This window comes from Schistocerca nitens, chromosome 3, assembly GCF_023898315.1.
Source record: "Schistocerca nitens isolate TAMUIC-IGC-003100 chromosome 3, iqSchNite1.1, whole genome shotgun sequence".
NCBI lineage: Eukaryota > Metazoa > Arthropoda > Insecta > Orthoptera > Acrididae > Schistocerca > Schistocerca nitens.
The window spans coordinates 505,048,095-505,075,514 of record NC_064616.1 but is presented as its reverse complement, the minus strand read 5'-3'; the positions used below and the strand labels follow the sequence as shown (position 1 = coordinate 505,075,514).

The 27,420-nt window shown below is 43.9% G+C and overlaps 1 protein-coding gene across 1 annotated transcript in view; it reads right to left on the bottom strand.

Annotated features, from left to right (window-relative positions):
- Positions 1-27,420, bottom strand: part of LOC126249302 (Down syndrome cell adhesion molecule homolog) — a 266,023-nt gene that overhangs the window by 208,091 nt on the left and 30,512 nt on the right. The window contains exon 3 of the mRNA XM_049950956.1: positions 10,903-11,158. Within this exon, the coding sequence (XP_049806913.1) occupies positions 10,903-11,158 (256 nt within the window). The remainder of the gene's footprint in view (positions 1-10,902; positions 11,159-27,420) is intronic.

The window sequence follows — 27,420 nt, the reverse complement described above, 5'->3', positions numbered from 1 at the left end:
CAGCTGCGTGTCTCGCAACGGAAGGTCGCTAATGTGCTGTACTAGCATGGGCTGCACCCCTATCATTATGCTTTCAGGCAACACCTGCATTCTGCAGATCGCCATCAGCGGATGCAGCTCTGTGAATGGTTCCAAGAACAACTGGAAGCCGACGATGTCTCCGTCAGCACCGTAACATGGTCGGATGAAGCAGCAATCACTCGTGAGGGTGTCTTCAATATGCACAGTGCCCACCATCGGTGTGAGGTTAGCCCTCACGTCACCCACGACTATGGCTATCAAGTTAGCTTTGGTATCAACGTCTGGTCCGGAATATTGGGCGACAGGTGTTTGGGCCCCTACATGTTGCCTGACAGGTTGACTGCACGAAAATATCATGCATTTCTCTCGAACTATCAACCTCATGTGGTGGAAGATGTTCCACTACATGTTGGGCAGAGGATATGGTTCCAAGATGATGGTGCACCTCCACACTCTGGAATTAATGTGCGACAGTATTTGTACAGAGCATTTCTATGGAAATGGCTCAGACGTGGAGGTCCAATTGTATGGCCACCGCATTCATCTGACCTAAATACCCTGGGTTTCTTCCTTGGGAACACCTGAAGAAGCACGTGCACTCTGCTCCGCCGGCGAATGTGGAAGAATTGATAACACGTATTCCTGCTGCTCTTGTTACTATGGATGCAGCTTTGCTGCGAAGGGTCCAGGCCTGTATGATCTGGCGGGTTGCGCAACGTTTGGACGTGCAGGGAGGTCGCTTTGAGCATCTCTTGTTCTGAGGACAACGCATTCTGTTGTGAAGGTCATGCGGCCATTAATACGGACATTATTATTGTCATTGGTTGCTAATGTACGAGTTCTGAGCTCTCATATTACATGTAGTATAAATGACAAGTAGATGTTGTGTTATTCCATTGTGCTGTCATCTTTAGCATCTCGAAACTGATAATGTTTTTGTCGTTATTCTGTCCTCTGACAGGTCATTTGTTTCAACTGTCTATTTCGTATTTGTCTAACCACGTATTTATTATGTTCATCGTTACAAGGAGTTGTAAATTTAGGATACATGTGAACTAAGAAACGGTGTATATTACAGTATGAAATGTCAGAATGAAATTAGAAAATAAAAAAGTGCACCCCCGACCCAGGATCGAACCCTCCACCTCCTGCATTCTAACCCCAAACTCTAGCCACTGCACCAACTTTTTTTTTTAATCTCATTTTGTTCCCTTGTGTTCGTAGCATCTGCTCGGGGCGGACGTCGTAAGACATCCGTTGAAGTTCGTTGTTGATCGATTAGCTCAGTTTTTTTATCACCAACTGGACAGTCCAACTAATATGACATAGCAGAGGTAGTTACTATACACGTGGTTATAGTGTTGTCACATTGTCACTCTTTAACGTCCTTTTTCTGCCGGATGTACTCGCTGGACGAAATTTTGTGACAGACATTTTTTATCACTGGCATGTGAGGAGTCGAGCTACGAAGACCGAGTGCGCGAATATATATATATATATATATACGAACAGTAATTTCATCATTCTGTTTGACAATGACATGTGAGGATGTATCTGAGGCAGTTTCTGCCGCTGCTTGATTATAGGCACATCATTGAAAATACTGATATTAATAAGTGTAATACTTGGACAGTAACAAGAGATGTGTGAAGTAAGACACAAACACAGTTTGAGATTATATATACACATTATGTATTTAAATATCGTACATCGGCTGCAGTATTTCAAAAAAATAATCAGACTCTTCCTTTATCTTCTTTACACCTGTACAATATATCTCAAATAAAACTTCTTGATAAGTAATAAATTCTGTGTGTATATCCTTCAAACCGATGGGCACCACACAGTACTCTGGTTTTTCATATGTACATTTAACCTGTTTTCCTTTCGGCTCTGTGTTCATGCAGAAACAAAGATACTGTTCCAAATTATCTACACGTCCACTACGCACGTGTATAAAGTTTACATCACGGTATACAGAGTCTATGCTTGGCAATCACCAACTCAGTCTCTCCAACGCAAGATATAGCACAGTATCCACATCGTACAAGTTCACAACTGAGGTGTGCTGTAGATAAACACATTTGTCATCCGATTTCACATATAGTGCAGAGCATCATACACTGTAATAATAGATAGTTTTACACCAGTAAGGCTCAGAGCACTATGGGACTTAACATCCCACCAGTAAGGCGAATATCCAGTGGGGTACGAGCTGGATAATACTCCATGGTCATCTGCTGATTGATGTAACGCTCTGCACGAAGCATGACACATTTCATCCCAGTCGAACTTAGAAATAGGCACTTTAACACCTATCATGATGTACTTCTATACCCACATATACACTTTTCGTTTCACTAAATTTTATATAAAACTGAAAAGCATGGGAACACTTGGTACCTTCTTATCTACAGAATAGCAACACACGAGGCTTTGGGAACATGCTATACATTCTAATCACTTAGATCAATGAGTAGGACAGGCAATAAGCTCCTTGCCCTACTCCAGTAATTGGGCTCCGTGTGAACCTTCTTATTTGCAGCATCTGCACTCTGCCTGTGTGGTACCACAGGGATGTGCTGGTGGGATGGGTCATATGTTGGTGACCAGTACTGACTTCCGTCTCACTTTTTAGAACCACCAACAGCATTCGAGGTTTTGGGGATAGGTCGAGCATCCTCATCACCCAAATCTGTGAGTGCGACAGACAATAACAGCTCCTTGTCCTAACCTAGCATGTGAGCAATGTGTGCCAATTTCTGCTTCCCTCAGATTAGCAATCGCAGTTTGCACCCTTAATTTACTGCAATTTCTTCGAACAATAGGCTGTGAGTTACTCAATTTTGAAGTATCGTAATAAGTAAGAGCAATAACGAAAGGATAACCGCCTCATCATAGGGCTGTGATGTGAAACTCCCAATTTGAAATAATCAAAAATTTGAACCAATAGTTTTCCTGCAGTCGTTTGAGAACAATTGCAAAGCGAAAAAACTTGCGAATCCAAAATATGTAGCCTGTTATAGTTTACACTACAATTATAATGATTTCCCAGAAACAGCTTCAGCAATTTTGCTTCGTTTTGATAATGTACGTTCTTTCGGCAGCGCAGCAGATGACTCAGCTTTCAGATTTCTGCCTTCCTTGAATCAAACGTAGATGTTTACACGATTCTTTACATGGCACGGCAAAGAAGTCTGGCATAAAGAGTCCACGACAAGGAACTGCGGTAATGAGTCTCAACAATGTATCACACTGCGTACTAACAAGGGAACCTCCCCATCGCACCCCTCTCAGATTTAGTTATAAGTTGGCACAGTGGATAGGCCTTGAAAAACTGAACACAGATCAATCGAGAAAACAGGAAGAAGTTGTGTGGAACTATGAAAAAAATTAGTAAAATATACAAACTGAGTAGTCCATGCCCAAGATAAGTAACATCAAGGTAAATGTTTGCTAAGGAGCGCCGTGGTCCCGTGGTCAGCGTGAGTAACTGCGAAACGAGAGGTCCTTCGTTCAAGTCTTCCCTCCACTGAAAATTTTACTTTCTTTATTTTCGCAAAGTTATGATCTATCCGTTCGTTCATTGACGTCTCTGTTCACTGTAATAAGTTTAGTGTCTGTGTTTTGCGACCGCACCGCAAAACCGTGCGATTAGTAGACGAAAGGACGTGCCTCTCCAATGGGAACCGAAAACACTTGATCGCAAGGCCATAGGTCAATCGATTCCTCCACAGGAAAACACGTCTGATATATTCTATGTTGCCGACCCACCTAACTTGTACACTTGGCGAATGGGTAAAAAGATTCTTCTACCTTCCCCGATTTAGGTTTTCTTGTGGATGTGATAATCACTCCCAAAAAGGTAATGAAAACGTAAGAGTTTGTCACATAAACTGAAAATAAAAAATTAAACTTTTCACTCGAGGGAAGACTTGAACGTAGGACCTCTCGTTCCGTAGCTGCTCTAGCTAACCACGGGACCACGGCGCTCCTTGACTCGCGTTCTCCTTGATGTTGCATATCTTCGCATGGACTACTCAGTTCGTATATTTTACTAATTTTTTTCATAGTTCCACACAACTTCTTCCTGTTTTCTCGATTGATCTATGTTCAGTTTTTCAAGGCCTATCCTCTGTGCCAACTTATAACTAAATTTGAGGGGGGTGCGATGGGGAGGTTCCCTTGTAAGCTTCACAATAGAAGTGCTGTAACACGAGCTAAACATGTACATCATCCGTGTTTTTTCTTTTTTTTGTTTTATTTGTGCCACATCAGCCAGATTCCGATACATATTGAATCATCCACACTCACATACATCGATGATTCACGAAGAATATTTACATTTGTTGTAAAAATATAACTTACATCACGATGGGCTCCAGTCATTGCCATAAGATGTCACTCCAAATATGGAACACATAACGACCACTCCTCCCGACAATTTTCCTACAGTGCACTGCTTACATCGCGTAAGTTAGATGAAAGTGATGAAATTTGGTGACTTAACGTTGTTCTTTGAAATTTATTCATAAAACTACGCAGTGACCCGTAAATAAACTACGTTACACCACGCAAGTCGACTGGTTGTCTGGTCGTAGATACGCAATGCTATCCGTGCGAAGTCGGGTCGGATCGCTAATCAGTAATAAAATATAACTGTATAGCTTGCTTATCATAGTGAATACGACGCTCGATGATGCTACGGTTGACCCCCCCCCCCCCCCCCCCCTCAACCTCCGCAAGTGAGCCACGCAGCATAACTTCTGTGGCAAGAGCTAAGTGATTGCGTAAACCAGTTGCAAGGTACACTATGACGAAGAACTGATTCTTTTACCTGTGTTTCTGAAAAGAAAATAAAGACGCCAATAATGTCAACACGAGATGTAAATTCATACGTCCAAACAACTTCGGAAAAATATAGACCTTTTTTTCTACAGTTGAAGAGAAATTAAGGAAAATCCCGCCAAAATCTGTCAAATACTTCAGAATGTGAGTGTCGTCCTTTGACAAGTTGTGTTTTGCACTGAGGTCGTAAGTAATAGAGGAATATACGCCAATGAATAGTATTATATCATCAGCAGAAGTACTAATGATTAGTTCACGAATAATTTATTTGTAAGGTATTTCATACATCCAAAATTGGTGGACAACGTACTACTTAAAAATGGAAAACCTACATCGCAAGTCGTTGTTCCACGCAAAAGGACAGACCCCATGAAACGATACAGAAAACGCACGTGATCAAAAATCAAAAAACATGAAATGTATTCACAGTTGCGAATATGGACAACCAAGAGATGTATGACGGAATGACGACAATCAAAATTTGTGCCGGACTGAGACTCGACCTCGGATTTCCCGTCTGTCACGAGCGGTCTCCTTACGATTAGCTTATCCGAACACAACTAAAGACCACACGCAAACTTCCTCACGTCGTCAACCAGGTGTCTACAACCTGTTCTCATAAATCCTTTACGTATATTCCCCTACAAGAGTAACATATTAACTAAATGTCGCTTTCGCGGATAAATACGATATTACAGTGCCTCTGTCGCTCAGAAATACGATGCAAAGTTCCTTTGGACATGCATGATTCTGAACGGCAATATAGTAAAAACCAAATGTAATGTGACGTCGTAACTGCCGTCTGCTACACGTCTGCTGTGCAGCGAGCTACGTTAATTTAAGTATTAACTGTATTTTTCTTACTTGTCACTTCTTCTTCCGTGTGTTTTTGCTTTTAGGAAGCTTTAATTGTCGAGTGCTAGTAATAGTGTTCCATAGATTTCATGTTTGTTTTGAATACAGTCAGAGAGAGTCCCTTTAGTCAACCATAGTGCCAGTAGTAATAGTGTTTGTTTCCAATACAGTCCAGAGACAGGTAGTGCTATTTTCATTGTTTTCTACAAGAAGTGGCTAGCAACCACAGTTTAGTAAACAATCAGCCGCCTTTAGTGAATTAGCAGTCTAGTTAAAAGTTGATTAACTCTCTACAGTAAATTGATTTCTTAGGATGGATAGAATGTGTGACTGCTGTGTACGGACGCAGGAGGAGCTGACCACTGTTCGCGAACAGCTGAACGTGTTGATGGCCGCGGTCAGCCGTTTTCAGGCTGCTGCTTCGGAGTGTAGCGGCAGTGGGGAGTCTGGTGCGTCGCATGGTACACCCCACGTGTTACATGCTTCGCCCACTGTCCCTGCTGTCGTGACATCTTCGCGGGTACCGGGCGCGGTTGGACCACCCTCTCCCCAAGGGGAGTGGCGGGTTCAGCGGCGTTCGCGGCGCACGAGGCGGAGGATCAATGTGGAGGCTGGCCGTGTGGCATCGCGTGCTCTGCCTGTGAGTGGACATGTGGCCATTCCTTCAGCAAGGTCCGAGCAGGCACACGGAGGGAGGGGTTTATTAGTGATTGGGAGCTCCACCGTTAGGCGGGTGATGGAGCTCCTTAGGGAAATAGCTGAAAGGTCTGGGAAGAAGGCCAGTGTTCACTCTGTCTGCTTGCAGGGGGGTCTCATCCGAGATGTGGAGGAGGCCCTGCCGGCGGCGATAGAGAGCACTGGGTGCACCCGACCGCAAATTGTTGCTCATGTCGGCACCAATGATTCCTGCCGTCTGGGTTCAGAGGTTATCCTCAGTTCGTACAGGCGGTTGGCGGAATTGGTGAAGGTGGAAAACCTCGATCGCGGGGTGGAATCTGAGCTAACTATTTGTAGTATCGTTCCCAGAACCGATCGCGGTCCTCTGGTTTGGAGCCGAATAGAAGGCTTAAACCAGAGGCTCAGACGACTCTGCGGAGAGCTGGGGTGCAAATTTCTCGACCTCCGCTATCGGGTGGAGAAATTTAGGGTCCCACTAAATAAGTCAGGCGTGCACTACACGCCGGAAGTGGCTACATTGGTAGCGGAGTACGTGTGGAGTGCACATGTGGGTTTTTAGGTTAGAGAATTCCCTCCCTAGGCCCGACAAGACGCCTTCTGAGACGAGAAGCGGCAAGGTAGGAGTAGGCAAAATGCAACAGGGAATAACAATATTAATGTGCTAATAGTAAACTGCAGGGGCGTCTACAGAAAGGTCCCAGTACTGCTCTTATTAATAAACGGTCACAATGCCCATATGGTACTAGGGACAGAAAGTTGGCTGAAACCAGACGTAAACAGTAATGAGATCCTAAACTCAGATTGGAATGTATACCGAAGAGACAGGCTGGACAGTGAAGGGGGAGGCGTGTTTATAGGGATAAGAAGTGCAATAGTATCGAAGGAAATTGACGGAGATCCGAAATGTGAAATAATTTGGGTGAAGATCACGGTTAAAGCAGGCTCAGACATGGTAATTGGATGTCTCTATAGGTCCCCATAAAGCGGCTACTGCATCGATGATTTCAGCCGTAAAAAGAAATATTAAAAAAGGTAGGAAGATTTTTCTGTTTAGCAAAAGTGACAAAAAGCAGATTACAGAGTACCTGACGGATCAACACAAAAGTTTTGTCTCAAGTACAGATAGAGTTGAGGATCAGTGGACAAAGTTCAAAACCATCGTACAATATGCGTTAGATGAGTATGTGCCAAGCAAGATCGTAACAGATGGAAAAGAGCCACCGTGGTACAACAACCGAGTTAGAAAACTGCTGCGGAAGCAAAGAGAACTTCACAGCAAACATAAACATAGCCAAAGCCTTGCAGACAAACAAAAATTACGCGTAGCGAAATGTAGTGTGAGGAGGGCTATGCGAGAGGCGTTCAATGAATTCGAAAGTAAAGTTCTATGTACTGACTTGCCAGAAAATCCTAAGAAATTTTGGTCTTATGTCAAAGCGGTAGGTGGATCAAAACTAAATGTCCAGACACTCTGTGACCAAAATGGTACTGAAACAGAGGATGACAGACTAAAGGCCGAAATACTAAATGTCTTTTTCCAAAGCTGTTTCACAGAGGAAGACTGCAGTGTAGTTTCTTCTCTAGATTGTCGCACAGATGACAAAATGGCAGATATCTAAATAGACAGAGGGATAGAGAAACAATTAAAATCGCTCAAAAGAGGAAAGTCCGCTGGACCTGATGGGATACCAGTTCGATTTTACACAGAGTACGCGACGGAACTTGCCCCCCTTCTTGCAGCGGTGTACCGTAGGTCTCTAGAAGAGCGTAGCGTTCCAAAGGATTGGAAAAGGGCACAGGTCATCCCCGTTTTCAAGAAGGGACATCGAACAGATGTGCAGAACTATAGACCTATAATTGTAACGTCGATCAGTTGTAGAATTTTGGAACACGTATTATGTTCGAGTATAATGACTTTTCAGGAGACCAGAAATCTACTCTGTAGGAATCAGCATGGGTTTGGAAAAAGACGGTCGTGTGAAACCCAGGTCGCGCTATTCGTCCACGAGACTCACAAGGGGAGGCCGCCAATTGTGAAATTCAGATTCGACTCATACTGTGCATCATAAAAGCTCATAGCCATAGGTGTAATGTGGCAAAGCACCAAGATGCACCTGTCAGCCGTTGTCGAGAAAATCGACAGTTAAAAGAAACCTTTGCGGTGAAATACTCTCTACGCTTATTAAATTTCTACAGCGTCGTGGCGCAGCGGTAAGCCCTCGGGTTCGTAATCCGAAGATCGCCGGATCGAATCTCGCGCCATGCAACTTTCTTTATTATTTGTTTTTTTTTTTTTTTGTAATTCAAATACACACACACACACACACACACACACACACACACACACACACACACACACACACACACACACACACACACATATATATATATATATATATATATATATATATATATATATATATATATATATATACTTGAAATAAAAACAATCCATCGTCCACCACCAATTGTCTTCTCCGATTTTTGCCGATATGATACGATACGCGTGGTATGCATCAAACCTGACGAACGATAGAACAATTTTTCAGAATGTTAATCAGGTGTGTTTCCCAACAGATAATTTAAAAAACAATTGTTCTTGTAAAAACGCATCGTTTATCAGATGTGCTCGATGTCGTGCTGTTTTCTGCTTTCCATGTTTCTATGATAACTATCACTCTGGTTCGTGCGATACTCCAGCTACTTCTGGTCAGTAATTGTTAATTATGTGCGAGTGTATACCGAAGTTATCAATAAATTGTATGCACTTGAATATTATTTGTGATATTGTGTTTTATTTCAAGTTTTATTTTTCCACGACAAACGACTTTCAACAACTTATTATATGCATAATTGTTGCAACTGATTGCCGGGAAGTGTGTGTGTGTGTGTGTGTATATATATATATATACATTTGAATTACAAAAAAACAAATAATAAAAAAAAAAGTTGCTTGACGCGAGATTCGATCCGGCGACCTTCGGATTATGAACCCCAGCGCTTACCGCTGCGCCACGACGTTGTAGAATACCAATAATCGTAGAGAGTATTTCACCGGAACGGTTTCTTTTAACTGTCGACTTTCTCGACAATGGCTGACAAGTGCATCTTGGTGCTTTGCCACATTACACCTCTGGCCATGAGCTTTTATTATGCGCAGTATGAATCGAATCTGAATTTCACAATTGGCGGCCTCCCCTTGTCAGAGGACCATAGACACGGGTTCACAGGTAGATGCCGTGTTTCTTGACTTCCGCAAGGCGTTCGATACAGTTCCCCACAGTCGTTTAATGAACGAAGTAAGAGCATATGGACTATCAGACCAATTGTGTGATTGGATTGAAGGGTTCCTAGAAAACAGAACGCAGCATGTCATTCTCAATGGAGAGAAGTCTTTCGAAGTAAGAGGGATTTCAGGTGTGCCGCAGGGGAGTGTCATAGGACCGTTGCTATTCACAATATACATAAATGACCTTGTGGATGACATCGGAAGTTCACTGAGGCTTTTTGCAGATGATGCTGTGGTGTATCGAGAGGTTGTAACAATGGTAAATTGTACTGAAATGCAGGAGGATCTGCAGCGAATTTACACATAGTGCAGGGAATGGCAATTGAATCTCAATGTAGACAAGTGTAATGTGCTGCGAATACATAGAAAGATAGATCCCTTATCATTTAGCTACAAAATAGCAGGTCAGCAACTGGAAGCAGTTAATACCATAAATTATCTGGGAGTTGGCATTAGGAGTAATTTAAAATGGAATAATCATATAAAGTTGATCGTCGCTAAAGCAGATGCCAGACTGAGATTCACTGGAAGAATCCTAAGGAAATTCAATCCGAAAACAAAGGAAGTAGGTTACAGTACGCTTGTTCGCCCACGGCTTGAATACTGCTCAGCAGCGTGGGATCCGTACCAGATAGGATTGATAGAGAAGATGCAACGGAGAGCAGCGCGCTTCGTTACAGGATCATTTAGTAATCGCGAAAGCGTTACGGAGATGATAGATAAACTCCAGTGGAAGACTCTGCAGGAGAGACGCTCAGTAGCTCGGTACGGGCTTTTGTTGAAGTTTCGAGAACATACCTTCACCGCGGAGTCAAGTAGTATATTGCTCCCTCCTACGTATATCTCGCGAAGAGACCCTGAGGATGACATCAGAGAGATTAGAGCCCACACAGAGGCATACCGACAATCCTTCTTTCCACGAACAATATGAGACTGGAATAGAAGGGAGAACCGATAGAGGTATTCAAGGTACCCTCCGCCACACACCGTCAGGTGGCTTGCGGAGTATGGATGTAGATGTAGATGTAGATGTACAACAAGAAACACAGATCAGCCTGGGGTAGCAGTAGTTGCTTACCCCTGTTATGATTTATCAGCATGGCTACGTTACCAGTGCGTAAGGACTAATGTTTTATTTTTTAAATGAAGGAAGTGACGAAGACGTGGGGATGAACTGCACAGCCAAAATGGTAGTGTGAAAGGAGGCTCACCTTCGCGCTCCCAGCGTATCTCGCTGATGGGGTATCCGGTAACGCGGCAGTGGAAGACGGCGTCGGCCCTGTCGACGACGCGGCGATCCTGCATGGGCCGCACGCGGGGCGGGCCCAGCACGCGCAGCGGCGCGCTGTGGCGGGCAGTGCCCACTGCGTTGCTGGCCACGCACTCGTACAGCCCGCCGTCCTCTGGCCGTGCGCCCGACACCGACAAGCGGCTCTTCGCAGACGCACTGCCTGCCTGCATCGTCACCTGTGCGCAAACGGCAAACCTGTACCTGTACAACTAAACTGCTTCCAGGTGTAATAAACTGAAAGAAAAATTACCTTACACAACCGAGTATGAATTTGTCAGACTGATAGGGGAAAGTTTAGTCCTCTTTATTAGTGAAATCGAAATAAATAGCTTTGTGGTTTGTCGATAACACTGCAATTCTGTCAGAGACAGCAGAGGACTTGGAAGAGCAGTTGACGGAATGGGCACTGTCTTGAAAGGAGAATGTAAGATGAACATCAACAAAAGCAAAACAAGGATAACGGGAAGTATTCAAATTAAATCAGGAGATGCTGAAGGAATTAGATGAGGAAAGGAACACTTGCGATAATAGTTGCTGCCCGTTCTATTGAACGGGCAGCAACATAATTGACGATGGCAGAAATGCTCTGAGGCGCCAAAAGACATGGGATAGTGATATGCACATATAGAGATGGTGATAGTAAGCCGGCCGGAGTGGCCGTGCGGTTCTGGGCGCTACAGTCTTGAGCCGAGCGACCGCTACGGTCGCAGGTTCGAATCCTGCCTCGGGTATGGATGTGTGTGATGTCCTTAGGTTAGTTAGGTTTAATTAGTACTAAGTTCTGGGCGACTGATGACCTCAGAAGTTAAGTCGCATAGTGCTCCGAGCCATTTGAATCATTTTGGCGTTAGTTGCGCGTACACAAAGTATAAAAGGGAAATGATTCATTAGAAAAGGTTTCCGGTGTGATTATGAATGCACAACGGGAATCAACAGACTTTGAACGCGGAATGTAGACTGAAGCTAGACGCAATGGAATTCCATTCCGGAAATCTTTAGGGAATTAAACATTCTGAGATCCAGAGTTCTGAGAGTGTGCCGAAAATACAACATTTCAGGCATTCACGGTCACCAAGGACAGCGCAGTAGCCGATGGCATTCACTTAACGGCCGAGAGGCTTCAGTGCGAACAGACAAGCAATACTGCGTGAAATAACAGCAGAAATCACCGTGGGACGTAAGACGCTTGTATCCGTTAGGACAGTGCGGCGAATTCTAGCGTTAATAGGCTATGGAAGACGACAGACGCTAGCGCGATGGCTAAGAGCACGACATCGCCTGCAACGCCTCTCCTGGGCTCGTGATTATGTCAGTTGGACCATAGAAGAGTAAAAAGCCGCGGGCTGTTCAGATGAGTCCCCGATTGTTGATAGTAAAAGCTGATGGTAGAGTTCGAATGTGGCACGGACCCTACGAAGGCAATTGTCAACAAGGCACTGTGCAAATGGGTGGTGGCTCCATAATGGTGTGGGCTGTGTTTACGTGGCACAGACTGGGTCCTCTGGTGCAACTGAATCGACCATTGACTGAAAATGTTTATGTTCGGGTAGTTGGAGACCATTTGAAGCCATTAATGAACTTCACGTTCCCAAACAACGACGGAAATTTTATGAATGAAAATGCGCCATGTCATTTTGCCATAACTGTTCGCGACTGGTTTGAAGAACGTTCCGGACAGTTGGAGCGAATGATTTGTCCACCCAGATCGTCCGTCATGAATCCTATCGAACATTTATGGGACTTAATCGAGATCAGTTCGTTTACAAAATTCTGTACCGGCAACACTTTTGCAATTATGGACGGTTATATAGGCAGAATGGCTAAATATTTCTGCAGGGGACTTCCAACGACTTGTTGAGTCTATGCCACGTCGAGCTGCTGATCTACGCCGAGCAAAAGGAGGTCTGACACGATATTAGGAGGTATTGGTAAGAAAAGCGTTTCTGAAGAAAAGAAACTTGTTAATATCGAATATTGGTTTAAGTGTGAGAAAGTCTTTTCCGAAAGTGTTTCTATGGAGTGTAGCCATGTACGGGAGGGAAACATGGGCAATAAACAGTGCAGTAGTTATTCGGAAATGAAGAGGCCTGATCAGGATAGAGTAGAATGGAGAGTTGGATCAAACCAGCCTTCTTACTAAAGCTCACAGCAACATCATTACTGAATATCTCGTGACATGGGAAAAGTTGTGTCAGACTAGTATTCGAGCCATTTAGGCCATACAAGCGCACCTCCAGAAGTAACACAAACATTCATTGTCAGAATTTCTCAGATGCCTTTGGAACGAACAAACGTTCTTTCACCCAGGAATAGAATACCAGACGAAGGGACATGACATATGACCTTGATTTACATTTCCTTTGGGATGTACTACAAACGATTTAAATTAGCTGAAATTAAATGAACTGGGTCAATGGGGTTGGAGTCAATGAAATGATCCTACACATGGTGTCCCACCCAGCAATAGAACGTGCAAGATCTAGTTGGTTGGTTGGTTGGTTTTTTGGGGGAAGAGACCAAACAGCTAGGTCATCGGTCTCAACGGATTAGGGAAGGACAGGGAAGGAAGTCGGCCTTTCCCTTTCAGAGGAACCATACCGGCATTTGCCTGGAGCGATGTAGGGAAATCGCGGAAAACCTAAATCAAGATGGCCGGACGCGGGATTGAACCGTCGTCCTCCCGAATGCGAGTCCAGTGTGCTCGTGCAAGATCTAGTTTAAGTTTATGTAACAAAAAATGGGTCAGATAAACGTTATTTGGTTTCAAAGGCCCTATCTACTTGCACTGCCAAAAACAGCTTCATTGCCTATTGTAATAATGCAACTGGCCATAGCACTTCTGAAATGGGGATAAGGTATTTTTTGAGGAAGAATAGCAGATCTCTATGACATAAATTCAGCAATGTAACGCTTGTATATATCTTATAAAAAATCCAAAGTAAAACTCAGTGACTATAGGGTCTATCGTGCTCTTGCGGCAGCCATTTCAAGGGAACTTTCGTATTGTGGCAGCCATTTGAATTGGGTGCTGTCTGGAAGTGCTACTCTCCAAGGAAACTAGCAACATCGGGGCAAAAGATACTTGATTCTTACATCATACATGACAGAGTGTTACCTCACAGTCTCATATACACTCCTGGAAATTGAAATAAGAACACCGTGAATTCATTGTCCCAGGAAGGGGAAACTTTATTGACACATTCCTGGGGTCAGATACATCACATGATCACACTGACAGAACCACAGGCACATAGACACAGGCAACAGAGCATGCACAATGTCGGCACTAGTACAGTGTATATCCACCTTTCGCAGCAATGCAGGCTGCTATTCTCCCATGGAGACGATCGTAGAGATGCTGGATGTAGTCCTGTGGAACGGCTTGCCATGCCATTTCCACCTGGCGCCTCAGTTGGACCAGCGTTCGTGCTGGACGTGCAGACCGCGTGAGACGACGCTTCATCCAGTCCCAAACATGCTCAATGGGGGACAGATCCGGAGATCTTGCTGGCCAGGGTAGTTGACTTACACCTTCTAGAGCACGTTGGGTGGCACGGGATACATGCGGACGTGCATTGTCCTGTTGGAACAGCAAGTTCCCTTGCCGGTCTAGGAATGGTAGAACGATGGGTTCGATGACGGTTTGGATGTACCGTGCACTATTCAGTGTCCCCTCGACGATCACCAGTGGTGTACGGCCAGTGTAGGAGATCGCTCCCCACACCATGATGCCGGGTGTTGGCCCTGTGTGCCTCGGTCGTATGCAGTCCTGATTGTGGCGCTCACCTGCACGGCGCCAAACACGCATACGACCAGCATTGGCACCAAGGCAGAAGCGACTCTCATCGCTGAAGACGACACGTCTCCATTCGTCCCTCCATTCACGCCTGTCGCGACACCACTGGAGGCGGGCTGCACGATGTTGGGGCGTGAGCGGAAGACGGCCTAACGGTGTGCGGGACCGTAGCCCAGCTTCATGGAGACGGTTGCGAATGGTCCTCGCCGATACCCCAGGAGCAACAGTGTCCCTAATTTGCTGGGAAGTGGCGGTGCGGTCCCCTACGGCACTGCGTAGGATCCTACGGTCTTGGCGTGCATCCGTGCGTCGCTGCGGTCCGGTCCCAGGTCGACGGGCACGTGCACCTTCCGCCGACCACTGGCGACAACATCGATGTACTGTGGAGACCTCACGCCCCACGTGTTGAGCAATTCGGCGGTACGTCCACCCGGCCTCCCGCATGCCCACTATACGCCCTCGCTCAAAGTCCGTCAACTGCACATACGGTTCACGTCCACGCTGTCGCGGCATGCTACCAATGTTAAAGACTGCGATGGAGCTCCGTATGCCACGGCAAACTGGCTGACACTGACGGCGGCGGTGCACAAATGCTGCGCAGCTAGCGCCATTCGACGGCCAACACCGCGGTTCCTGGTGTGTCCGCTGTGCCATGCGTGTGATCATTGCTTGTACAGCCCTCTCGCAGTGTCCGGAGCAAGTATGGTGGGTCTGACACACCGGTGTCAATGTGTTCTTTTTTCCATTTCCAGGAGTGTAGATTTGTTGTTCTAGGGCAAAAAATACCACAGTGCGATTTAAAAATATTTTTTGTAGTCTTATTATTTTTCACAATATGCCACTGAAGCAAATTTTGGAATCAATCACTGTCTGAACTACTTTCTTCTGCCACCAAAATGAAGACATCTCTCACAGATACCAGAGCAAATAGATTCTGCATATAGGGGTTTAAGCAAGAGGGCAATGACAACTCTGGATTAAATGTGTTAAATGTGACGTTAGGCGTCGATCTGATTTCTCACCTTGGACACTGACCTTGGCCTTTGGTGATCTTCAAATATGACAGCTTGTGACGTTCATACACCTCGGTCATAGACATATCAACAGATAGAAGATACAGAAGATTGACTGATGTTATAGGTTCTTCCGCGATGGACAAAGTACGTGGGCGTACCCAAAAAAAAAAATTTTTTCAAATTGTTTGCAAAACAACCTATCCCCTAGCAAATCTGGATAAGTTTCAAGATGTTGTTTCAAAGCACAACATATGTTCAAACTCGATGTTCCTCCTAATTGTCAGTCAGAACCCGAGGAACGCACCTGGCAGCGACCCTTTAATTCCAAAATGTTCCGTTACAATTCCCTGAACCGACCTCCAAGATAACCCACTAATCTCTGGCAGTTGATCAATTGTCTGTCGACGTTCTATGGGCACAAGCTCTGGAATTTTTTCAATATTTTCGTCGATTAGGGCTGTTGATGGATGCCCAGAACGAAGTTTGTCATCAATCGACATGTCGCCATTTTTAAATCGAGCAAACCACTCGAACACTTGAGTTTGTTTCACAGAGTCATCTTGATAAGCTGCTTTAAACATTAAAACAGTTTCAGCAGTATTTTTACCGAGTACAAAACAAAATGTCATTGCTGCACGTTATCTACTTAAACTTGCCATGATGACAAACGAAACAAGAACAAAACAGCGCCAGCAAAAACAATCACTACAGATGGACAGAACAAGCCAGGTCGACAACACAGGCGGCACTGAACTGGCAATGAGTTGCTCCATACACGCCTAGCGCGAAAATGCGAACTACACAATCTCCGCCCTCGGGAATGTTATTCCGGTTTTTTGGGTACCCCTAACATGACCTCCACATGTGTATTTTGTAGTTTCTTGTCAGTAGCGGCCATATTTATTTTTGTGATCAACTATCATAATCATGAAAGTACGCAATCATTTCCTCGCATTTATGACAATGTGTGTTTGATGGATAATACATGAAATGCTCATTGACATAATTTAGGCAACAGTATAGCCTTAATTAATTGGATGAATGTTATATTTCTCTGCACATTTATATATCAGGTGATTACTTTACAACGAACTGTCTGGCATGCAGGTTGGAACAGGCAAAATATTTTTCAGTTGTTTCTCTCTCTCTCTCTCTCTCTGTCTGTGTGTGTGTGTGTGTGTGTGTGTGTGTGTGTGTGTGTGTGTGTGTGTGTGTACGCGAGTGTGTACCTTATTATATTTATGAAACTATACATTTTCATAAATTTCACTTACACTTACATTTTTACAGAGACTATATAATGGAAAGTATGCAATCAATTCCTTGCATTTATGGCAATGTTTGTTTTTAATATTATCATAATACAACAGTTAAATCTCCCATACCTCCAGAGCCAACGTGTAGCATTATGATAATAAATAATGCACAAATGAATTAAAGGGTCACTTTTTTTGAAATTAGATCATTACCCTCCCTCTCCCCCTCCAAATGCAAAGCAGAAGTGTGATATTTGGCCCAAATGTGGCCACAAGGGATCTCTCTAATTTTGCAAAAGTGTGACGCGCTGCGACGTCACCCATGAGCTTAGTGAAGCAACAAATAGCAAGGTCTCAACACACAGAGAAGGAAAGGTCAGAGCTCAGAAGTTCGTGTGACGTGTAAGGTGGGTTAATGATCTCTCGTTGGCACCAAATTCCGGTAAAACTCTGTCCAACACCACCGCGGACGTGTCACATAATCGGAAGGTCGCCACATGCCACCCTTCCCCACATCTCGTTACTTTTCTTGCCACCTCTGCGTTGGAGGCCAGAACCGCAATGTCGCCGGCTGGAGTGGCCGAGCGGTTCTAGGCGCTACAAGGTGGAGCTGCGCCACCGTTACGGTCGCAGGTTCGAATCCTGCCTCGGGCATGGATGTGTGTGATATTATTAGGTTAGTTAGGTTTAAGTAGATCTAAGTTCTAGGGGACTGATGACCTCAGAAGTTAAGTCCCATAATGCTGAGAGCCATTTGAATAGCAATGTCCAGCGTTGAAGTCACGCTGTTTTCTTACAGGTAACCGACAAAACGTTTCAGACACACCACCGCTCAGAATCGACACGAAAAGACCTCTGGAGATGGCATAAGACGCGTCAGTGAAACCAGCACTTTACTTGAGGCGTTCATTTACACACATTTCGCGGTCAGAAACGACAGTTTGTAGTGCGATGAGCAACAGAACGACGTTATTGACAACCTTTGACACTACTGACATCCCCCCCTCCCGACCTGGTCTATTCAACGCTTTTCTAAGAACATCATGGGACAGCAGCACCACAGAACGTGGTATGATCCGTTTGGACTGTAGTGAGGTGGCAGTCGTGGCTCTGTTATAGCCGGGGAACCATTAGGAAAGTTTCAAAACCATTCGACGAGATTTCAACATGACTGAAAGCAGCTAAGTGTGTTTAAGGTTTCTCAGCTCTCCTGCTTTGCGCCCACCTGTGCCGTGATCACGGGAGATGCAACATTGACACATGCGTGAATGAAACGCCGAAGCATTCCTCGAAGACGCCGGCAAAACAATCGATGCAGCCTGAATAAATGTAATGTAATGTAAAGTACTGAGCACTTTAAAAATGTACCTGTACAGACACAAGCCTTTACTGATTCCCAGCCACCTGAGGGCGGGTCGCTCCTTTCACACCCCTCAATTTCTGCATGCCTGCAAGTAGGTGCTACAGCACCAGTGTAGAGCTACTCACCTGAAGGGTGTTAAGGGATTGTCTTCCACAGGCGTCTAGGAATCAGTCAGGGGTTGTCTCTGTACAGGTAAGTTGTCAAAAAAAGTGCGCGGGTGGCACCGAGAGTGTTGCTGAACTCGGAGGGGGGGGGGGTGAGGGACTTAGAAAGATTATTTGCCGGTTTATGCATGCACATGTCAATGTAACACCCACTCCCCCCATGATTATGCTAAAGGAGGGACCTGAAAAAGAACGTTGAGAAAGCCTAAATACTTTTAACTGCTTCGGATCACGTTCAAATTTCGTCGAATGTTTTAGAATAGCCCACAGTTGGGACGGTGACGCCGCAGGGTGCCACGTTTGCGCACCATTACAGAGGAAGGTTGTGGGGACATTTGAGCCAAATATCACACTTCTGTGCCGCAAAGTGGGGAAATAATGGAATTTCAAACAAATGTCTCTTCAATACCTTTGCGCAATGCAGTGTCAGTTTATGCTTCATTTTGTAGTAACAACTTCTGTCACCGAATGTAACAGCAACACCAAATGTAGCGGGAAGGGGCAGAAGGCACAGTATTAAGACTCGTCCGAGCTTTCCAAGTGATTTATTGTTTCCAACTACAGTGCCCCGTTCTTCACGGTATGTGTCACTGGGTCTTACAATGCTGAGGACACCACTTCAAAGTCTGCGAAACGGCTTGGCGTGTAATGGCTGTCTCAGTGACCCACTCACGCACTGCTGTGTGTTGGCCTTGTACAGCAGCTGAGTTGCCGCGTCGTCAGGATGCGCCGGCAACCGACTTAGCGGCCTTCGTCTCTGCTACCTCAGCCACCTCAGCGCCGCCCGCTGCAAGGTGACCCTGGCCGGTGTGGCTAACTAGGGAACCTCCCCATCGCACCCCGCTCAGATTTAGTTTTAAGTTGACACAGTGGATAGGCCTTGAAAAACTGAACACATATCAATCGAGAAAACAGGAAGAAGTTGTGTGCAACTATGAAAAAAATAAGGAAAATATACAAACTGAGTAGTCCATGCGCAAGATAGGCAACATCAAGGACAGCTTAAGCTCAGGAGCGCCGTGGTCCCATGGTTAGCGTGAGCAGCTGCGGAACGAGAGGTCTTTGGTTCAAGTCATCCCTCGAGTGAAAAGTTTAATTTTTTATTTTCAGTTTATGTGACAAACTCTTATGTTTTCATCACTTTTTGGGAGTGATTATCACATCCACAAGAAAACCTAAACCGGGCAAGGTAGAAGAATCTTTTTACCTATTCGCCAAGTGTACAAGTTAGGTAGGTCGACAATATATTCCTTTCATGTGACGCACATGCCGTCACCAGTGTCGTATAGAATATATCAGACGTGTTTTCCTGTGGAGGAATCGGTTGACCTATGACCTTGCGATCAACTGTTTTCGGTTCCCATTGGAGAGGCACGTCCTTTCGTTTACTAATCGCACGGTTTTGCGGTGCGGTCGCAAAACACGGACACTAAACTTATTTCAGTGAACAGAGACGTCAATAAACGAACGGACAGATCATAACTTTGCGAAAATAAAGGAAGTAAAATTTCCACTCGAGGGAAGACTTGAGCCAAGTACTTCCCATTCCGCAGCTGCTTACGCTAACCACGGGACCACGGCGCTCCTGAGCTCACGTCATCCTTGATGTTGCCTATCTTGCGCATAGACTACTCAGTTTGTATATTTTCCTTCTTTTTTCATAGTTGCACACAACTTCTTCCTGTTTTCTCGATTGATCTGTGTTCAGTTTTTCAAGGCCTATCCACTGTGCCAACTTATAACTAAATCTGAGGGTGCTGCGATGGGGAGGTTCCCTTGTAAGAACGCGGCGACAACGAGCGCCTGCGATCCAGCGTCTGAATCTGCGGCCCTCGCCCTGGATGTCTCCGGTGCATGTTGGGAGCCAATACGAATGCCCGCGGTAGCGAGCCGTGAAGTGGCCCATCGCTGGCTGGCTGCGGACCCCGCATCGGCCTCAGAGGGTCGTACCAGCGCCCCGCTGGGGACTGGAATGCTGGCACCCCATCTGCTGCTATGTGTAGCCGGTGGTGTGACACGCCCCGACGTCCAAGAGAGCTGCCACACTTGAATACCTTGATAGAAAACCGGCACCTATTTATACGTGGCTGTGCACCTCTGGTTTGCTAATTCGCTGCTCCAAGTCACGTACTCATAAGACCTATGTAGGCCAGTGGGCCACTTCTGCCTGTAAATTGTGCCATGCAAACCGCTGCGTGTACTCCTTTCAGCGGGTCTACAACCTTGTGGCCTCCATTCTACTTCGGAACCGCTGGTGAGCGAACTCACTGCAAACAGGCCCACACCTGGCTGTAACTTGCGCGCTTAGAAATATTGCACCAAAACTGACTTTTCCTATCCCAAACGGTAGTGCTGCCACTATTTAAAATCAGTATGCAATGTACATTTTTGCAATAACGTATTACAGGCATGGCATCTTTGCTGCCTCTACATGCAATATCTTACATTTCCATCATAGAATTTCTGTTATTGCTACATTTAAATGATCATAATACAAGTACTGATCATTGTACCTATAATCTACAATATATTGTTACACATAAAACAACTTTACATCACCTCCAGTTGCACACTTAGTGCATTATCTATCTGCTGACTTTCCCTGTCTTCTTATCACGGCAACCAAAAGTTTACCTAAACTAACATACCCATTTCACCCTCAAAAATGAATCACTTAATATGTTTTGTTCAGGAACGCTAGTTTACAATGCTTTATAGCCTAAGATTCATGTTGCTTGAATCTAATAACATACAGTCGAGTTCTTAACATAATTTCTTTGCTTTAAGCAATAGTAATATCGATATGTAACATCATACAGGGAGCTTGATGGAATGTTAATATTCTGTGAATTTCTCTATGAATAAGATTATTGTTGAGACACCATCTTAAAGTCTTGTAGTGAATAAAAAAATTTTATTATATAAAAAGAAAATTAGTTTCTTTCAAAGTCCTAGCTTGTTGGGAGTAGATGGTGGTAATTTTCTCCAGACTTAATAGCAGGCTGCAGTGAAATTCATGAATATTTTGTGGCTGCTCATGTTCTTTCTGTGTCAGACTGATCTGGTACACTCACTTCATTAAATCTCTGTATCATTTCTGCTGATAGCCATGCAAAAATCAGGCGTGATAAGTATTGCATTATTGTCCATTTGTAGCAACTATTTGCATCAAGATCTGTCAAATAAGACTGAACAATATATTTTCATAACTGAACACAAATTGGTCATTTGTAACAGCACTGCCTCTGACACCACACTAGACTATTTGTAATTGTTCTATGTCGACATCTACATCTACATCTACATCCATACTCCGCAAGCCACCTGACGGTGTGTGGCGGGGGGTACTTTGAGTACCTCTATCGGTTCTCCCTTCTATTCCAGTCTCGTATTGTTCGTGGAAAGAAGGATTGTCGGTATGCCTCTGTGAGGGCTCTAATCTCTCTGATGTCATCCTCAGGGTCTCTTCGCGAGATATACGTAGGAGGGAGCAATATACTACTTGACTCCTCGGTGAAGGTATGTTCTCGAAGCTTCTACAAAAGCCCGTACCGAGCTACTGAGCGTCTCTCCTGCAGAGTCTTCCACTGGAGTTTATCTATCATCTCCGTAACGCTTTCGCGATTACTAAATGATCCTGTCACGGAGCGTGCTGCTCTCCGTTGGATCTTTGCTATGAACCCTATCTGGTACGGATCCCACACTCGTGAGCTATATTCAAGCAGTGGGCGAACAAGTGTACTGTAACCTACTTCCTTTGTTTTCGGATTATATTTCCTTAGGATTCTTCCAATGAATCTCAGTCTGGCATCTGCTTTACCGACGATCAACTTTATATGATCATTCCACTTTAAATCACTCCTAATGCGTACTCCCAGGTAATTGACGGAATTAACTGTTTCCAGTTGCTTACCTGCTGTATTGTAGCTAAATGATAAGGGATCTATCTTTCTATGTATTCGCAGCACATTACACTTGTCTACATTGAGATTCAATTGCCATTCCCTGCACCATGCGTAAATTCGCTGCAGATCCTCCTGCATTTCAGTACAATTTTACATTGTTACAACCTCTCGATATACCACAGCATCATCCGCAAAAAGCCTCAGTGAACTTCCGATGTCATCCACAAGGTCATTTATGCATATTGTGAACAGAAACGGTCCTACGACACTCCCCTGCGACACACCTGAAATCACTCTTACTTCGGAAGACTTCTCTCCATTGAGAATGACATGCTGCGTTCTGTTATTTAGGAACTCTTCAATCCAATAACACAATTGGTCTGATAGTCCATATGCTCTTACTCTGTTCATTAAACGACTGAGGGGGAACTGCCGGCCGGAGTGGCCGAGCGGTTCTAGGCACTACAGTCTGGAACCACGCGACCGCTACGGTCGCAGGTTCGAATCCTGCCACGGGCATGGATGTGTGTGATGTCCTTAGGTTAGTTAGGTTTAAGTAGTTCTAAGTTCTATGGGACTGATGACCAAAGAAATTAAGTCCCATAGTGCTCAGAGCCATTTGAACCATTTTTTGATCGACGTTAGAGATATAGGTCTTTAGTTCTGCACATCTGTTCGACGTCCCTTCTGGAAAACGGGGATGACCTGTGCCATTTCCAATCCTTTGGAACGCTACGCACTTCTAGAGACCTACGGTACACCGCTGCAAGAAGGCGGTCAAATTCCTTCGCGTACTCTGTGTAAAATCGAACTGGTATCCCATCAGGTCCAGCGGACTTTCCTCTTTTGAGCGATTTTAATTGTCTCTCTATCCCTCTGTCGTCTATTTCGATATCTACCATTTTGTCATCTGTGCGACAATCTGGAGAAGGAACTACAGTGCAGTCTTCCTCTGTGAAACAGCTTTGGAAAAAGACATTTAGTATTTCGGCCTTAAGTCTGTCATACTCTGTTTCAGTACCATTTTGGTCACAGAGTACCTGTACATTTTGTTTTGATCCACCTACCACTTTGACATAACACCAAAATTTCTTAGGATTTCTGGCAAGTCTGTACATAGAACTTTACTTACGAATTCATTGAACGCTTCTCGCATAGACCTCCTCACACTACATTTCGTTTCGCGTAATTTTTGTTTGTCTGCAAGGCTTTGGCTATGTTTATGTTTCCTGTGAAGTTCCCTTTGCTTCCGCAGCAGTTTTCTAACTCGGTTGTTGTACCACGGTGGCTCTTTTCCATCACTTACGATCTTGCTTGGCACATACTCATCTAATGCATATTGTACGATGGTTTTGAACTTTGTCCACTGATCCTCAACACTATCTGTATTTGAGACAAAACTTTTGTGTTGAGCCGTCAAGTACTCTGAAATCTGCTTTTTGTCACTTTTGCTAAACAGAAAACTCTTCCTACCTTTTTTAATGTTTCTATTTACGGCTGAAATCATCGATGCCGTAACCGCTTTATGATCGCTGATTCCCTGTTCTGCGTTAACTGTTTCAAATATTTCGGGTCTGTTTGTCACCAGAAGGTCTAATATGTTATCGCCACGAGTCGGTTCTCTGTTTAACTGCTCAAGGTAGTTTTCAGATAATGCACGTAAAAGAATTTCACTGGTTTCTTTGTCCCTCCCACCCGTTATAAAGTTTGAGCCTCCCAGTCTATATCCGGCAAATTAAAATCTCCACACATAGCTATAACATGGTGGGGAAATCTACTCGAAATATTTTCCAAATTATCCTTCAGGTGCTCTGCCACAACAGCTGCTGAGCCAGGGGGCCTATAGACACATCCAATTACCATGTTTGAACCTGCTTTAACAGTGACCTTCACCCAAATTATTTTACATTTCGGATCTCCGTATATTTCCTTCGATACTATACTGTACTGTAATAAGTTGTAATTTTACATTAGTGAATCTCAAATAAGCATCCAATGCTTTAATATCTTAAGTTCCACGAAGGGCTGGATCCAGCTCATACGTTATGAGACAGCGTGCGTGAAAATTTTCGAAGACATCAGCCAATAACAAGACATCGGTTTTCAAATGGAAGTGGAATAATCTCCTAGTGCCTTGCAATCAAATAAATGCCACGCTTTGCACGCTCTTTGATATTCACAATCCTCTATTGTTGTTACTCACTAGATAGCGAGGTTCTGAGTGCTTTAGTTGCACACAAATAGTCGTCCAATAAAACGGACTGTTCAATTACATACTCATATGGTAGCACAGCATTCTTATATGTCACGCTAAGCCGCTTACTTTCGGAGATATATTTTCTTGTTTTTTCAGTTCATCGGATTTTAAAAATCATACTCGTTGTTCTAGTGAGCATATCAAAAAATTGAAGGATTCTCTGAAACGAAAATAAATATCGCAAATCTTCTCCACATATTTCACTACAACAGTTTTCGTAAATGATTTATACTTTTCCATACTTGTCACTACTGGATTTATTTTTAACTTTATATTATGTGTTGTTTATACATGTTCCCATGCTGAGGTTGTTGTGGTCTTCAGTCCTGAGACTGGTTTGATGCAGCTCTCCACGCTACTCTATCCTGTGCAAGATTCTTCATCTCCCTGTACTTACTGCAACCTACATCCTTCTGAATCTGCTTAGCGTATTCATCTCTTGGTCTCCCTCTACGATTTTTACCCTCCACGCTGTCCTCCAATGCTAGATTTGTAATCCCTTGATGCCTCAGAACATGTCCTACCAACCGGTCCCTTCTTCTACCAAGTTGTGCCACAAACTCCTCTTCTCCCCAATTCAATACCTCCTCATTAGTTATGTGATCTCCCCATCTAATCTTCAGCGTTCTTCTGTAGCACCACATTTCGAAAGCTTCTATTCTCTTCTTGTCCAAACTATTTATCGTGCATGTTTTTACTTCCATACATGGCTACACTCCATACAAATACTTTCAGAAATAACTTCCTGACACTTAAATATAAACTAGATGTTAACAAATTTCTCTTCTACAGAAACGATTTCCTTGCCATTGCCAGTCTACATTTTATATCCTCTCTACTTCGATCATCATCAGTTATTTTACTCCTTAAATAGCAAAACTCCTTTACTACTTTAAGTGTCATTTCCTAATCTAATTCACTCAGCATCACCCGACTTAATTCGACTACATTCCATTATCTTCGTTTTGCTTTTGTTGATGTTCATCTTACATCCACCTTTCAAGACACAGTCCATTCCGTTCAATTGTTCTTCCAAGTCCTTTGCTGTCTCTGACAGAATTACAATGTCATCAGGGAACCTCAAAGTGTTTATTTCTTCTCCATGAATTTTAATACCTACTCTGAATTTTTCTTTTGTTTCCTTTACTGCTTGCTCAATATAAAGACTGAATAACATCGGAGAGAGGCTACAACCCTGTCTCACTCCCTTCCCAACCACTGCTTCCCTTTCATGCCTCTCGACTCTAATAACTGCCATCTGGTTTCTGTACAAATTGTAAATAGCCTTTCGCTCCCTGTATTTTACCCCTGCCACCTTTAGAATTTGAAAGAGAGTATTCCATTCAACATTGTCAAAAGCTTTCTCTAAGTTTACAAATGCTAGAAACATAGCATTGCCTTTCCTTAATCTTTCTTCTAAGATAAGTCGTAAGGTCAGTATTGCCTCACGTGTTCCAACGTTTCTACGGAATCCAAATTGATGTTCCTCAATGTTGGCTTCTACCAGTTTAATAATGAATAAAAAAAATAGGAGTGCGGCTAAGCTACTACAAACAGCATAGTGAACGCATTATTGTGGCCAAGATAGACACGAAGCCCATGCCTACTACATTAGTACAAGTTTATATGCCAACTAGCTCTGCAGATGATGAAGAAATTGATGAAATGTATGATGAGATAAAAGAAATTATGCATGTAGTGTAGGGAGACGAAAATTTAATAGTCATGGATGACTGGAATTCAAGAGTAGGAAAAGGGAGAGAAGGAAACATAGTAGGTGAATATGGACTGGGGATAAGAAATGAAATAGGAAGCCGTCTGGTAAAATTTTGCACAGAGCGTAACTTAATCATAGCTAACACTTGGTTCAGGAAACATAAAAGAAGGTTGTAAGACATGTTCCCACATGTTCATGATTACAAAATAAGCATCCTAATTTGTCAGATTGTGAAAAACTACTGTTAATGTTTGTTGTTGTGGTATTTAGTCCAAAGACTTGTTTGATGCAGCTTTCCATGCTACTCTACCCTAGGCAAGCCCCTTCATCTCCGAGTAACTGATGCAACCTACATCCCTCTGAATCCTGCTTACTGTATTCATCCATTGGTCCCCCTCTACGATTTTTACCCCTCACGCTTCCCTCCAGTACTAAATTGGTGATCCCTTGATGTCTCAGAATGTGTCCTACCAACCGAACCCTTCTTTTATTCAGGTTTTACCACAAATTTCTCTTCTGCCCAATTCTATTCAGTACCTCCTCATTAGTTACGTGATCTACCCATCCAATCTTCAGCATTCCTCTATAGCACCACGTTTGAATAGCTTCTATTCTCTTCTTGTCTAGACTATTTATCGTCCATATTTCACTTCCATACATGGCCACACTCTACACAAATACTTTCAGAAAGGACTTCCTGAGACTTAAATCTATACTCGATGTTAACAAATTTCTCATTTTCAGAAAGGCTTTTCTTGACACTGCCAGCCTACATTTTATACCCACCCTACTTCGACCACCATCCGCTATTTTGCTTCCCAAATAGCAAAACTTATTTATTACTTTTACTGTCTCATTTTCTAATCTAATTCCCTCTGCATCACCCGACTTAATTCGACTACATTCCATTATCCTCGTTTCGGATTTGTTTGTCTTCATGTTATAACCTCCTTTCAAGACACTG